Source organism: Juglans regia, chromosome 12 (genome assembly GCF_001411555.2).
Source record: "Juglans regia cultivar Chandler chromosome 12, Walnut 2.0, whole genome shotgun sequence".
NCBI lineage: Eukaryota > Viridiplantae > Streptophyta > Magnoliopsida > Fagales > Juglandaceae > Juglans > Juglans regia.
In genome coordinates, this window is record NC_049912.1 from 1,592,593 (window position 1) to 1,609,130 (window position 16,538).

General features: G+C 36.3%; 2 protein-coding genes across 4 annotated transcripts; both read right to left on the reverse strand.

The window, feature by feature from the left end:
• Positions 1-2,027: 2,027 nt before the first annotated feature.
• On the reverse strand, positions 2,028-6,480 carry LOC109018964 (probable disease resistance protein At5g66900). 2 transcript variants are annotated; one of them, XM_019001160.2, is made up of 5 exons: positions 5,873-6,480; positions 5,486-5,746; positions 4,004-4,091; positions 3,213-3,424; positions 2,028-3,108 (listed from the first exon to the last, which is right to left on the reverse strand). In XM_019001160.2, the coding sequence occupies exons 1-5, from the start codon at positions 6,111-6,113 to the stop codon at positions 2,195-2,197; spliced, it is 1,716 nt and encodes a 571-aa protein (XP_018856705.1). In that variant the 5' UTR covers positions 6,114-6,480; the 3' UTR covers positions 2,028-2,194. The 2 variants fall into 2 exon arrangements, with proteins under 2 accessions (XP_018856705.1, XP_035539138.1); XM_035683245.1 differs by having other exon boundaries at positions 5,486-6,480.
• Positions 6,481-11,259: 4,779 nt separating this feature from the next.
• On the reverse strand, positions 11,260-15,558 carry LOC109018962 (protein FAR1-RELATED SEQUENCE 5-like). Of its 2 annotated transcripts, none has more exons than XM_019001157.1 (4): positions 15,308-15,558; positions 12,013-14,190; positions 11,800-11,877; positions 11,260-11,702 (listed from the first exon to the last, which is right to left on the reverse strand). In XM_019001157.1, exons 2-4 carry the CDS (start codon positions 14,167-14,169, stop codon positions 11,541-11,543), a joined length of 2,397 nt encoding a protein of 798 aa, XP_018856702.1. In that variant the 5' UTR covers positions 14,170-14,190; positions 15,308-15,558; the 3' UTR covers positions 11,260-11,540. The 2 variants fall into 2 exon arrangements, with proteins under 2 accessions (XP_018856702.1, XP_018856703.1); XM_019001158.1 differs by having other exon boundaries at positions 15,295-15,558.
• Between the last annotated feature and the right edge of the window lie 980 nt (positions 15,559-16,538).

Genomic DNA, 16,538 nt, shown 5'->3' on the forward strand with positions numbered 1-16,538 from the left:
ACACAACCATAAATAGCATGAATAGAAACCTCAAGCACCTCAGAATGTTGCACAACCCCCTCTTGAACAACTTCTGGCAACTCCTCTTTTTCTTCAAGAACTTTTTATTCAAAGCTGTCTTTTTTCCTTACAAAAAGTAAGCCTTTGAAACTTTACATACATGACTAAAATTCCACTTTTCATCACAATGAAAACACAGACCCCTCTTCCTTTTTTTCATCCATATGAATTGAAGTCACTTTCCTCACAGGAGGACCAGATCTCTAACCAACATTAGCTCCAATATCAACAGCTCCTCTATCTACAAAACTCAAATTTTGTCTCCAAGATTTTCTTGAGGACAAAACATATTCATCTTGAATCTTTGCAAGGCCAAAAGCAGCCCTAAGATTCACTGGACTTAGCATTTTAACTGGAAATTTGAACTCATCTTTTAATCCACTTAAGAAGTGACTTAACTTGTGCTTCTCAAACAGCCCTTTTAACCTATTCAACAGGGCCTCAAATTGGGATTTATACAAGGTCATAGAAGTTGTCTGCTTGAGCCTAGTTAAAGCTTCCATTGGGTCATTATAGGATGATGCCCCAAATCTAACTTGAATGGCTGACACCAAAGTGTCCCAAGAATTGAATTGCCCATGGTCAAAGGCATCTTGATACCAAATCAAGGTTTTTCCTTCCATGTTATAAGAAGTTATCAACAACTTCTGATGAAAGGGAGTCTGATTGTAATCGAAAAACTGATTGGCTTTAAAAACCCGACCAGCAGGATCATTCCCACTAAAATGTGAAAAATCTAAACTAAATCCCCTATGCATAGGGTTCCTTTCCTCATACCAAAGAACAAAGCATATCAGATACCTGGTCAAGCTTTTATGTAATTCCATTGATTGCTTGCTGATGGCTGTCCAACTGCTTCTACAACACATCCTGTTGCTTCTGTGAAACTTCTTGATGACCTTTCATTGCTCCTCCCGTGCCTTCTGCCATCAGAGGATCGTCCACTGCTGATACCACTTGTAGCGTTTTTTATAACAATAACACTACTGCACTGCTTGAACTGAACACCATACCCCAAGAATTGCAAGAACAATTAAGGAAGAATGCAAAGAACACAACACAGAGTGTTCAAACGCACGATTCCATTGATGAATCTTGATAGGGAATTTTTTAAGAATTCCCAACCTCCCAAGACTCAAACTTCAATGATCACATATGGAAGTCTACACAAGTCATGCAACTGCTTTTATAATCGCAGAGCATGACGGAATCTCAAAATGCAAAACTAAAAACATGAAACGCAACTTATACACCTAACAAACCAAACGCACCGTTTAACTAAACTCTTCAAAATAGAAACACATTAAATGGCACTTACAAACAACAACTTATTAATGAACAAAATTGTTTGCTACAAGTTGCATAATACTCAAAACTCCCCTTTTCATTAATTTGATAGTTAAAGCCATTATCCTTCTTCAATCTCCTTCTCTTCACTTTCTGTTACCAGTTCCACCTCATCACAGCATCACAACCCTTCTCCCCTCTTCAAGAACCTGCCCCCAAGCACTCGTGACACGTGCTGTCTTTGAGTTCCAAATACTAATGATAACAAGAAGACAATTGCTTAAGTATGGAGTATCCTCCCTTGATGCCTAGGGTTTGTTACAGAAAAAATATCACCATTCATGTAGCATAAAGTTGAAGGCTATGGAGTATGTTCTTGATTTATTTACTTTGTGGATTTAAACACTTTACTCTCAGTTTGGGTTACAGTTTCTGCACAAACCAATAACTTTACCATGACATCAGAAAAATTATTAAGTATTTTCAAAATATGGATGATATGGTACTTTCATTCTATCATAATAATTCAAAAAATTATATTCCCAAATTGATGTGTAGAACATATCTAGTAAAATGTTTATATGATATAATTTGATTTGAAAGATAAATTTTAAAATTCAAATCTTCCAAATCAAATATTACTATTTAAATAATGTGAATGATATTCTCTAGACACAAACTTAAAAATAAAATAACTCTTACCATTCACTTTGTATTCGTATTCATTGTGAAACTAGAACCACCCCTCCTACCTTCCAGTTGACTTTGTATTAACAATTAAAGTACAATTTCTTTTGAAATTTATAGGGGAAAATAAAATCATAGAAAAATATTTTCTTTTTCTCTTTCAATATGGTGAATTGTGACCGTATAAAGATGTTGACTCTGTTGCAGCTCCCGCAAATATAAGACCAACCCGTCGGATTATCAGCCCTGAACTTCTAATCACCTTTACCTTCACACTTGTGTGGAACTCCTTGACTGGCTCCCATAAGTTGGACATCTCTTCATCACATGTCACAAGCTTCAGTTGCTTTAGATTCTGAAACAATGGTGGCAACTGATTCGACCATTGCCGATAAAGCTGATTACTCAATAGTAAGCACGCTTCCATGTGGAGCTCTTCCAACCTACAAAACTCACCAATGTGTTCTGGAAACCACATCATTTTTAGGCAGTAGGATGTATCAAAAATAGTTAAATTATGGAGGCTTCTGATTGACTCTGGCAGGTTGAGCAAATTAATACATGCCCTGAGCCTTAGCACTTCCAAATTCACCAACTTTCCAATCCCTTGAGGCAGTGCAGAGAACTTATAACAGTTGGTGATACTGAGCTTCTTAAGGCAAATAATATCACACAGGTCGACCAGCAATTCTGCAATATCTTCACAAAGATCAATGTTCATCTCCACAAGATTTGGTAATGCATTTGAAACCTGGATACTCTTAAAAGCCTGACCAATATTACACCTCAACAAGGATATCTTCTCCAAACTCCTCAATTGCTCTAGGCTCTTGCAAAGGGAAGGAACTGAAACGTTCTCTAATACAATTCTCTTTAGACAAGGTACCGACCCAGGTAAGTGAAAACTACCTAATTCAGCATGAGAGAAACCACAATTTGTGACTATAAGCACCTTTAGTTTATCCATTTTCTTCACAAAATCAGGGAAGGTGTAATTCTTCGTTTGAAAATTTAGAACTAGAACCTCCACTTCGAGTGGTTGAATGTTGAACCAAGTTGATGGGAACATTTCATCTGCAAACAATATCCTCTATGTTATGACAGGGCACCTAATATGCAATAGGTTACAACTTTTGCTTGTGTGTGTGTGAGTGAGAAAGAGAGAGAGATTAACCAACCAGTTGAGATAGACAAAAGGCGGGCATTGATAGGTTTTAGATTATGTTCTATCCACCACTTGGGAAGGTTGTTTCCACTTATGTCCACAATTAGTCGTTTCCTTTGTTCTACTGGCTCCAAGTTGCTCTGGTGCATAGCTAGCTCTCTAAGAAGATCATGTTGGGAGATGAAGTCTTCGCTGTAGCAGCTAGCAAAATCACTTGCATGTTTCCTGGTAAATGAGATAAAATAGATGCTTAGAAGAGATTCAAGTTCTCGAGTCCTTACACTTGAAAATATAAATTCCATGACTGTCCAACAAACTAAAAACAGTGTGAATAAGATTGGTAAGAGAAGTATTCACATTGGTAAGAGAAGTTAACAGTAATAATTTGTTGTTAAGAAGATCAAATTGAAGAATCTATATGATACAAACTACAAAAGGTAAAGATTGTGGTTGAGTTCCTCTGTTAATGTGAAGAATCTATATGATACAAACTACAAAAGGTAAATATTGTGGTTGAAGTCCTCCCTTATTTTTAGTTGGTATGACTTTATCTTTCCTAAGTCTCAAGTAATTTTCTTTCCCCAGGGAGATCCATATGCTACCACTGAAAAATAGTTCTTCAGCAATCGAGACGTCAGGCAAACTATTATGCATTATCAATTAAAATCTAAAGTGCATCATCTGTAAGACATATTATATTTAGCATATATATAGTCAAAATATTATAACTAGCACCTAGAATTGAATACGTTAAAAAATCAGCCTGCTGGAAAATCTCATGATACAAATAAAAAACTAGCATACCATGGGAAGTCCTCAAGACTGGCAAGATTCCGGGCAATGAGCTCAAGTAGGTTAGCAATGCTGTCATCTTCATCTAGTTCATATAATTCTGCCCACATATCAATGAGAGGAATAAGGGAGATCCTTTTGTCCTCCGGAAAAGAACCTAGGTCCAAAAAACACTCCTTCAATATAATCTCTTGCTTCCGGATGATTTCATCATCAGAGAATTCTAGGCTCCTTTTTAGACACCCAAGCAAAGAGCTATCAGAATCAAGAATAGAATGACCACTAGACCAGTCCTTCACTCTCTTGCGCCAGGTCACTGCTGACATCCCACAAAGTGATCTGCCAATCACATCAAGGGCTAGTGGGAAACCCCCACAGCATTTCACTATCCGCATCTCAAGGCCACCAAATGAACTCGAGTGATTGTTTGGATATTTTGTGGGTAATATTAATAAAGTTTTTGGCCATCTCAACAAGATTAAAATGTCTGGAAATGAAAAAAAAACACGTAGTTTGTATCTCTACTTTTGATTATATCTTTAGGATTTGGGGAAAGCTGGTGTAGCTACTTATCAAGACAGAAACTGGTATCATGTATTGCTTCACTCATAAACATTATATGTGTGTGTGCGTGACACAGGTTAAGAAAGTACCTTATGAATAATATCTTCATCTGGAATGTAAGAACTCCCATCTAGCAAGATTGCTGAATGTCGAAAAAGAGTCATTGAATCTGTATCGTTTAGTGGTTTTAACGTATATTTAGAGCTAAGCCTTGGAAATGCAGTTCTTGAAGTCACTAGAATCTTGTAATTTGATATTTGAAACTTGAAATTCTCCAGAAGGGATTCTGATCCGGACCAGACGTCATCCAGGATCAACAATATAGGAGTTTTGATTTGAGTCAGCAGTTGCTGAAGCTGGTTGATAGCATCTTCATCACTTTGAAACTCAGGTACCCGATCAACCTTATGACGAAATACTCTATGTACAATGACCTTCAAGTTTGGAGTTTTCGAAACGGGGACAAAAAAAATATTGTCCTTAAATATGCCTAATTGAGTTAAAAGATATGCCTAATTGAACACAATAGAGTTAAAAGATACAACTGATGGCAAATTTCAAGTCTTGTATCACTTATAAACAGAAACGTGCAATGTTGCAGAATGAACTGAGTCCCAAAACCAATCCCAGCAAAGTGAGAAATGAGCAAAAGCCATATTCTGAGACAATGTGGCCAATTATGAAGATACGAGGAATTTTTCCTCTCTTTTATCTGCAACTCCTCTGAAGTAGTAATTCTTAAGTAGGATAATGTTGCAAAAATGCTACTGCGATTGTTAAAAGAGCATTGCCTACCAATTTTTAAACTATTTAGATGGAGATTTATGTCTAACATTTATGGTTTGAAGGATCCGCATTCTGGTGTGCTGGACATGCAAACAATATTTCCCAAAGCATTTGGCATATGTGAAGTGAAGTTGATAAACTAACCTTTGATTTCCTCATCCTGACAAAGCATTTTCACCAATGTGGTCTTCCCACATCCTCCAGGAGCAGTCAATAGAAGCACCGACACCTCCTCCAACAGCTTCATCTTCACCTCCTTCAAAGGCACATCCAATCCAACAATAAAATTTGGGGGTCGAGGAACTGCACACGCCAACCCAACGCCACTCATTCCCACTAAATTAAATTGCCCACGGATATCATTCACTCCTTGCAAAGTCTGCAACACATTCCTCGCACTCCATGCTGTCACATGAACATGAAAAAACTTGAGAAAGGCCTCATCCAACTTGCGGAGTTTTTTCGCATAATTGAATCTCATGCAGTATTTCAACCACGGGAGTTTCGAGTACGTCCTAATGAGCTTCTCACCCTTCTTCATTTTTTCAATTAAGCCCTTTATCTCCTCTTCTGGGCGTCCCAGTTCTCTGTTTGACTGTTGTATTTCTTCGACAAATGGCTCTAAGATAGCTAGCGTGGATTTGAGGTGTTCAAGAATGGAATCGAACATTAGAGTATCGTTTGTCACATTCTTTACTGTTTTATAGAACCCCGCAAATATCTCTCCAAATGCTACTCCAAGAGCAGCCTGTCCAATTAATGCTCCAGCCATAACTCTGCTTAGCTAGCTAACCCAAAGCTCCAATACGGGAAAAGAAAATAAACCCAATATTTTGGAACACAAGATAAATCAGAGGCAATACTCAAGTAGCCAAAAATTTGAAACCAATATCAGTTTCAAACTCTTCTGCTTTTTTTCTCATTGTCTTGGAGCTGATAAGAAAAAGGAGCAGAAAACTTATCAGTGTTAAAAATAGATGAAGAAGGAAAAAAATTCTGAAACCTCCAAAAAGAAAGACGCATTGAAACTGTTCTTCAATTTCTTCCTATCTTCCTAGCGCTGATGAGGAAACAGAGCAGGAAACATAAACAAAAGCAATCATAGATAAGGGAAGGGAGTAGAAAAAGAAAAAAGAAGGCCACTTCGCATAAAAGAAACAAGGACTAGGAGGCCTACAAAAGACTAGAACGATCGTTTCCTATCATATGCCAATGAGCAAGCATTGACTTCCGCGTTCTGGACGACTTGGAAGTGGGAAACGTGGCAACGCCACATTGGCAAGAGGAATTATTAGTTGTGTTCATCGTTACAAATCCACTTAAATAGATTGAACTTAGGCTAAGCCCACAAGTGTAAGCCCATTGAGGATATAACATTGGCCCAACTTTGGGGATGTTACAATAAAATCTCCTCAATTTTTATTCTAGAAAAAACATTAATCTGTTTTATATTGATTTCAGTTTGTCCCAAATATCATCTCATTTTCAACCAAAAATAAATAAATCAGTTGTCTCCGAATCACTTCATCACAACTAAAATTGTTTCATCCAAACAGTACATATCATTTTCATCGGTCTCATTTGCAGATGTAGAAGATAGAGTTTATTATTTGGGATTTATTATGCGTCAATCATTATTCACGCTCACACCTTATACTTATAACATTTTTATAGGGTGTGGGGATATTTTTTCATAGATATGAGGGTGTTTTTTATACGATATGGGATGTGGGGTGGTAAATAGTAACTGATGAGAATAATTTTTCTTATTATTTATGTGAATATCTATTTCTTTAGGAGAAGTGTTACATGCACAAATAAGTTTTACAAAATTAAACATACAAACTGATATAATTTTATATAATACGTTAGATTTATTTTATAATAAAAATAATTTTGTAATATAACTTATCATATTAAATCATGTTAATTTATATATTTTTTTTTATAAAATTTTGAACTAAAACATTTCTCATTCTACAATAAAAGTAATCATAGAAATATCCATTAACGAAGACAATAACATTATTCAAAAGGGTGAGCAAACGGTTGGGATCGATCGTTCTCAAAACCAATATATGCATTGCATCCATGCTTTTTTGAGACAAAAGCAAGTACGGACATAATCCCGTTTAGTAAAAAGACATAAATTCCACGTCTTATTCATTTAGACTTTGTTTGGATGATAAACATCTCTCAACTTATCTCAACTCATTATTATAATTTTTTTAAATCTCAATACAAAATATAATAAACAATTCAATTTTTTCAAATCTCAAAATAATAATAATATTAAAAAATAATATTCTAACAATATTTTATCATCTCAACTTAACTCAATTCAACATCCAAACACAACCTTAAAATCATCCACAACCTTTACTCGTCGCTTATGCATGCATGCATGCATTGATTTAACTTTTCTGCTTTTAGGTTGGTCTCAAATAGTCAGCTGAAAAAAACAAAAAGACTTTTGAAAGGGAAAGATGAACAACATTGAATCTGAAGAAGAAAATATACCTTTCAGCGAATTATTGCATAGAATTTGTGGGTTTATAACAACTCGTGATTAAGGTTATTTCTAAAGTCTTTACAGATATAGTAATTCTACGTATAATTGTGAAATATATAAACGTCATGTAATCATTTTAAAAAAAAGTGTGATTTATTATTAAAAAATTAATTTTTTCATATGTATCCTATATTTTATTTATTTTTTAAAGCGATTATGCGATAGTTGCATAATTCACAGTTATAAATATTTTTTCTTTTACAGATAATATATTTATTTCACTATATTTAATAGTATAAAATTTATATATTATATGAATAATACTACATACAATCTTAAATTTATAAATTTCACATACTCATGGGTCGCGCTACTGTGCCGCTTGCACAGTACCGCTCAACTTGACCGCCTGACGTGGCATGCCACATGGAATATTATATATATATATAAAAAAAAAAAAACCGATCGAAATGTTCAAAAACACATTTCAGAAACAGTTTCTTTCCGTCTTTAAGCTCCCATCGCCCTCGCCGTACCAGTGCCATCCCGTCGCCAAGTGGCCATCCTGTCGCCGCCAAGTGGGTTCCGTGGCTGAGTGGGTTCCGTCGCAGAGTGGCTGAGTGGGTTCCGTCGCAGAGTGACCGAGTGGGTTTCGTTCGGTCTTTACGCTCCCATCGCCCTCGCCGTTCCAGTGGCCATCCCGTCGCCAAGTGGCCATCCTGTCGCCGCCGAGTGGGTTCCGTGGCCGAGTGGGTTCCGTCGCAGAGTGGCCGAGTGGGTTCCGTTGCAGATTGAGTGGGTTTCGTCGCAGAGCTGCTACCCTCCTCCACGAGTGCCTTCCGACGCCTCTACCTTCGGCTTCCTCTTCATTCATAGATTGTTTCTGGTAACCTCCAACAGCCCACCACTAAGCTTCGATGCGTGATTTCTTGTATTAGGGGCTTCGATGCGTGGATTGTTGTTTTAATTTTTTTTTTTTCTCAAATCTGACTTGCTATTAAGGGGTTCGGTTTGTTCCTTTTTTTTTAAGTCTACAATTAGCTTGAATGTCTGTTAGTTGTAGTATTGTGTGAGATTAGCTTGAATTAGTGTAAAAATTATTTACACTCATTGGTTAACATCTATTTATTTACACTACCGTGCCTCATTTGTGACCCTCTTCAAGGTGCATGAAGCAACCTTTGGGAATCCATTCTGGTGTCCAGAGCATGAATCCCATGACCATAAATTAAATTTACCTTTCCTTTTTCATGTTAAAAGAAAATCCCATGGAGATCATCCCTTGACAGCTTTAAAATTAACTTTGGAGGCTATCATTTATTCAACGATCTTGGCAACCAAACAAATCTTGATGGAAATAAATGTGTACTTGTAGACCATGGAAATTTTAGCAGTGCATCTGTGTTGGCACAATTTGTAAATTCAATTTGAAGTTTGGACTTGTTTTCATTGAAAATATTGTTTGTACCAGGTACCTACGGTGGAAAATGCATCATGTATTTATGCTTGGCTGGTTCATTCCTATCACACAGACGCAATTTTTTTCTACCATATTATATATTCTTGTGACATTATATATAGTGATTTACATGAATGTTCCATCCATTCTTACTTTATCATTTCCTTTGTATCTCATTCCGTCATCAACTCCCAAATACATTGTAGGAGGGGTTAAGTTTCATTGCATTGAAATGAGAGTAGTGAAAAATTTCTCTTTATATTCAAAGCTGCAAATATTTGTATCAAATGTGAGTTTCTAGGCTCTGTTGAGGTTGTGGCATAACAAATGTTTTCTTATTTATTTTGGATAGGTTGGATTTAAACATTTACTTTATTGTTCTCTTTGTATATGAACAGCAATGTCTGAGTCACGTAGTGGAAATAGCTCAAGTTCAGGAAAGTCAATAGTTGAGTACCCCATTTGTTATTGTGGAATTAAAGCTTGTCAAAGAACTGCGCATACGGAGGACAATGAGGGTCGGCGATTTTTTGGATGCCAAAACTATATGGTGAAATTTATTCTTCTTGCTCTCATATGTCCATTTTCTTGTTATAGTCTTGTTTGTCAAAATTTAACTGAGAATTGATTTTTGCAGTCTGGGAAGTCTTGTGGATACTTCTGCTGGTTTGACCCTGAAATGCCATCATATTGCCAAAAGACTATCAAACGATTACAACACTCTTCTGATAAGTTAAAAGTTGAAGTTGAAAAGATCCAAGCATCAATGGATATCCAAACCTTGAATCATCGACTAGAAATAGAGGCCGAGAGGCGCAAGAGGCAACTGGAGAAGGCTACATATGTGTTAACAATTTTATTGTCGTGGTTTTTCTTTTTTGGGTTACTTATATCCAGTTGTGGTTGGTTCAAAAGAAAATGTTAATGTTGTAATAGAAGTCAACAACTTGGCAATTGTGTATATTTTCATGTATGGAAGTATGGAAACTCTTTGTATTTTGTGGAAATTCTTTGTACTTGTTGAGACTTTGGAAACAAAGCTTGTATTTTAACGTGTTTGTTTTTAGTAAAAGACTATTTTGGCATGTTCATTGCATTCATCAAGGATGGGTATGCCCAATCTTTTAATGCTCTATTTTTATGTTCAGGATTCTTTCAACTATATTTTTGTAATATAGTTGAATCATAGGATGTCCTTAAATGGGATGAATCGCACATCAATAAATGCATATTCGATGTACAGAATATACACAAATACATAAACCTTACAAAAAGTGCCCAACAATATAGAAAATCTGCATGTACACAAACAACACCTTCAACTAGACATCACCATCATAAATACATAAACCTTAGAAAAAGTGCCCAACAATATAGAAAATCTGCATATACACAAAAAGTAAAAGCACCTTCAACTAGACATCACCATCATAAATACATAAACCTTACAAAAAGTGCCCAACAATATAGAAAATCTGCATATACACAAAAAGCACCTTCAACTAGACATCACCATCATAAATACATAAACCTTACAAAAAGTGCCCAACAATATAGAAAATCTGCATATACACAAAAAGCACCTTCAACTAGACATCACCATCATAAATACATAAACCTTACAAAAAGTGCCCAACAATATAGAAAATCTGCATATACACAAAAAGCACCTTCAACTAGACATCCATCATAAATACATAAACCTTACAAAAAGTGCCCAACAATATAGAAAATTTGCATATACACAAAAAGTAAAAGCACCTTCAACTAGACATCACCATCATAAATACATAAACCTTACAAAAAGTGCCCAACAATATAGAAAATCTGCATATACACAAAAAGCACATTCAACTAGACATCACCATCACCATCATAAATACATAAACTTTACAAAAAGTGCCCAACAATAGAGAAAATCTGCATATACACAAAAAGTACCTTCAACTAGCCATCACCATCATAAATACATAAACCTTACAAAAAGTGCCCAACAATATAGAAAATCTGCATATACACAAAAAGCACCTTCAACTAGACATCACCATCACTATCATAAATACATAAACCTTACAAAAAATGGTCATATTATAGAAACACCATCACCATCATAAATACATAAACCACTTCACTTACAAAAAATGCCCAACAATAAGTGTTCAAATTAGCATATACACAAAAAACACCTCCAACTGGACAACACCATCACCATTATAAATACAACACAATCATGGTTGCCACCATCTAGGCTGATATAGATCATCTTGATCCGAGAGATTCAATCGCACAGGTTGCGCTTGTACTGGAGGTGGAGGAGCAGTCGAGGGAGTACAAAAATAATCCGGCGCATGTGTCCAAACTTGACTTTCTTGAGAGTGTAGCCAGGATACCTAAAAAAATGATCAAATATCATTCTTTGGGTTCTATACATAAACAAAAGAAAATAATAGGAATAAACATGGTTCACACTTGACTTTTTTAGCGTACCTGGGTTTGCGGAGCCTCATGTTGTGTGCCGCTCACATTTGTATTTGGTCTATCTTCTCTCGATAAGTGACTTCTCATCTATGCATATCAACGAAAATCAAGAATAATATCGTAATATGTAATTTAAGACACCCAAATTAACATATAAAAAATCTAAAAAATACACAAGGTGCAAACAAACATATGTTCAAAAATAATATTACAATATTATACCTCGGTTGTGGGCAATCTCCTTCTCGTACTCGGTTTCTTCAGAGCCTTCTCAACGGGGTGCGTTCTTCTCTTACTTGGTGGTCTCCCTTTACTCCGGACAACTAACGGACTAAGAACTTTTCCTGTCGTGCCATCCATGGGAGTAGCTGGACTAGATGTAGAAGTACTTTCTCTTGAATCGTCATCCGGGTACTCTAGTTTCAACTGTTCTAGTTGACCGATCAATTTGACACAGTTTCTTTCGGTCTTTGCGGCATTTGAACACAGTTGATAGAAGCAAGTTTGGATCCGATCATACCTTTGTCTCTCGGGGTTGCTCGTCGCCTCATAACTACTTTTTATGAGTAGATATTTTCTCTTTATATCCTTCCTCCACCGATCCAAAATATATTTTGGAGGAACTTCACTTTTGCCTAACTGCGTCAAAATACGAAGAGCATGTCTACATAATATTCCCCTAAACTCAAACAACTTGCAACTGCATGTAATCTCTAGGGGATCTTCATCATGTACTCTCACCATGTAGTTTGCACGTTTAAGGAGTCCATCACTCACTTCAATCTCATCCGTGACACCGTACATATATTTTGCACCATCGCCCCCTAAATACGAGGTACTCAAATATAAAAACCCTCGAAATTCTTCTTGGACTTCCTTAAACTTGGCAATTGTGTATATTTTTTGAAATTGCTTCTCAATAGGATAGCGGGAGATGCAAGGAATCTCAGTGTTAAATGAATTGAAGTCAGCAATTGCTTCATTCTCTGCCTTCCTCCTAAGGGCTGAATCATACTGATCAACAAATTGTTTCAATGTGGTCCTAGAGTGAACGTAGTCATCAAAAAATGCATTCATGCCTTCACTACGTTGTGTAGTTGACATTCCAGCCCAAAATGTATTTTTAACATATGCCGGCACCCAAAACTGCCTATCAACATAAAGAGATCCCAACCAAGTATTATCACGAAGATCATAATTGTCAAGCAATTCACACCATCGTTCTTCAAATTCATTCTCATTTAACGAGTCATACACACATCGATGTAGAGTACTTTTGATCTCGTCATATCGAGAATATGATCCAAACTTCTCAGGAAGTTTCTTCATGATATGCCACAAGCAAAAACGATGCCTAGACGAAGGAAACACCCTCGCAATTGCAAGTTGCATTGCCTTATCTTGGTCTGTAATGATTGCGTTTGGTGGTCGGTCATTCATACACTTCAACCATGACTGAAACAACCACTCAAAAGTATGTGCATCTTCATTGGATATCAATCCACACCCGAATAGAATTGACTGACTATGATGGTTCACACCCACAAACGGCGCAAAAGGCATTTTATAAGCATTAGTTAAGTATGTTGTATCAAATGTGATTACATCCCCAAATGATTGATATGCCGCTCTACTTCGGGCGTCTGCCCAAAACACATTTTTTAATCTCATGTCAGGGCCCACATCGATCGCATAAAAAAAGTCTGGATTTTTTTTCTGCATATCCTGGAAGTAGTTCATTAGAGCTTCGACACCTCCAACTCCGAGGCGAAGTTGTCGTGCTTTTTCAATATAGTTTTGACATTCCTTCGCCCCAAATGGCACATTCTCATACCCCCCCGCTTCAACAACTACACTCTTGAAAGTCTTGGAAGTACGTATTCCGGCCTCATCATTTATTTCAAGCCTCTTAGCCACACGAGCATTTACCTTCTTGAAACATCTAAAGTGTCTTGCTTTCCCCGGACTACATACATGTGTGTGATCCAAGATTACACTAGATAAGGTGTATCCGCCATCCTCATTCAAAACCGCATTAACTCTTGCTTTACACCATACCCTCTCTGTTTGTCTTGGTCTGAGGACATTGGAAGCCTGACTCTTTATTATGCCTTGCCGGACACATACCAACGTAAACCATCTAACCTTCCCATCGTCGCTTTGTCTAGAATTTCTTCTACGCACCCCGAACCCTTTATACTTAGCATACTTCATATAGTAAGACCGGACTTCTTCCTCACTAGAAAATGTCATTCCAGCCTTGGGTTCTTCGACAACCTCACCAACCTTGGGTTCTTCAACACCATCATCATTATCAGGCACATCATCAACTACTACTTCATCATACTCATTATCTGATAACTCTACAAAGGAAGCCATATCAACTCCGCCTTGAAGAACCTACAACATATATCCGATAATTGTATTAGCATATCATTTTATTTTCTTCATATTATTGACAAGCGAAGATTATAAAAATTTTCATTATCACATTTAACAATTAGCATACAATTAGAAGAGACAAATTTAACTATATCTACTGTTAGTAATTTTTAACTATACAATTTAATAATTAGCATACAATTAATTTACTGTTAGTACAATGGCTGTGGTGAATGGCTTTATTCATGCCCATCAGCAGAACATACTTGTTAAAAAATAATAATAATAAAAATTATTCCAAGGATGTAAGTCACCCTCCTTACACACTAAGAAATTGTTGCTGAAAAATGCATATCTTGGCTTGTTAAGATTTTATATTTTACAAGGAAGGCAAACTATGACCCTTGAACTATGACCCTCCACCCAAATCTTAACAAGCCAAGACAGTTTTGTCAAAAAATGAAAGAAAGTTCCAGGAAGATCTTTGGTGTGCAGTTCAGTAATGAGCTTTCTTGTGCACCAAGCTCTTCTACAAAAATACGTTTTGCATAAGCTCCAGCGACTCCATGTAGTGCATCATAACTTTCAACATGAAAAAGAGATACAAGTCATACAATTTACCAGAGTCTCATTAGCTGGAAGTATACAAAAGGATGCACCCAACTAGCAAGATGAAGAAAAAGTGCAAAATCCCTAAAAGTCTCATTAGCTGGAGAACTGGGAATTGTGAGCAATAATCCAAGCATACAAATTGTTGAATATTATGACTTCTAATTCTGGCCATTCAACACATTGTTAAGCACATAAGGACCATCCTTCAAACATCTGAAATTTTGTGACCACCACGAGGATTCCACCAACGTGCAACCAACTCTGCCTCCCTTTCGAGCATAACCCATCAATCCAAAGTGCTACATATCATTGCATATAAGCTCCTAGCCAGCTCACAATACAAGATTAATATTTTTTCTACACTACTCCAAAAAAAAAATATGCCTCTTTCTCAAATTATTTCCTACCGATTGCTTGCAAATTCCTATCCAGTTTTTATTTTACAAAGATAAAGAATATGGGAAGCAGGCACCTAGCAAAGATAAATAATATTTTTTTTTTCAAAAATACCTATAGCTTCTACCTTGGAGCTCGACGTGGAGGTAATGGTGGTGAGGATGAACTGCGCCGAATCGGAGTGGTCAGTGCCGAGAATGGTGTTTCTGTGTAGATGAAAAACTCGGGGGGTGCTTTCGCGTGGTCAGCACCGAGAAAAATATTCTGTGTAGGTGAAGAGGAGAGGATGAAATGTGACCCTGGGGAGCCGATTTTTCTGTGTAGGTGAAGAGGAGAAGCTTGTTACAGAAGAAAAGACTGGATGGGCTCCTTACAGAGGTATTTTCATCACGCGCGAAACTCCTTCAGAGGAGAAGCTCGTTTCCTATTTCTCTCAGTTTTCTATTTTTCTATTTTCTTTCTTTTTACTTTTTTTTTCTTCACAATGCCACATCAGGTATATATGTGAGCAGCCACGTCAAGGTGTCAAAGTGGATCGGTAAAGTGAGAGCGGCAGAGTAGCTTTTTCCTAAAGTAAAATCAGGTCGGTGGAATATTCCAAATAAAAATTCCTTCTGCCGTAAAGGAATCTTATCATGTTGCTTGGTGGTCCTGAAATGATTTCTTTTTGTGTTTTTTTTTCTACGGTCAGATCTCCTCCATGGACCGACAAAGGACGTTTTTCAATGGATGAGATGAAGCACTGTATCCACCCTTCGATCATTGTACTCGTTTCTTTTTTGGGCAATCAGCAATGCTTCAAAGTCAGAAAGTGTCAGACAGTTTCTCTTTCCTTTACTCCCAAGCCTTCGTCTCTTATCCAAATTGACCGAAACATCCCTAACCAACAATATCCCTAATAAAAAGATTGGCTCGACATATATAAGTTCATATCACCTCAAATCAATTTATATTTATTATTATTTTTAATTTATCTTTAACTCTACAATGGAAAAAACTTATTTAAAAAAAATGAAAAAAAAATCATATTTTTAATACTACGTTTCTTGATTAAGTCTGGGTACTAAGAATAATTAGATAGAATAATTTATCTTTAATCCAACGTGATGTTACTAAATTACATTGAGTATTCGGATTTGAGCCATTTGATTAGATAGATTAAGTTAGTTTTGGCTTGTATACAATCTAAGTCGATATAACAACATGAATTCTCAATCTTTAGTTGTAACAAGATTATGATTGAACAACAAGTCTTATGATTATTTTGGATCAAATTTTATACATTTATTCAGATTAATTTTAGTTAATTTAAAAATGATTTTAAGAATTAAAATAATAATATGTACAAGTTTTAAATA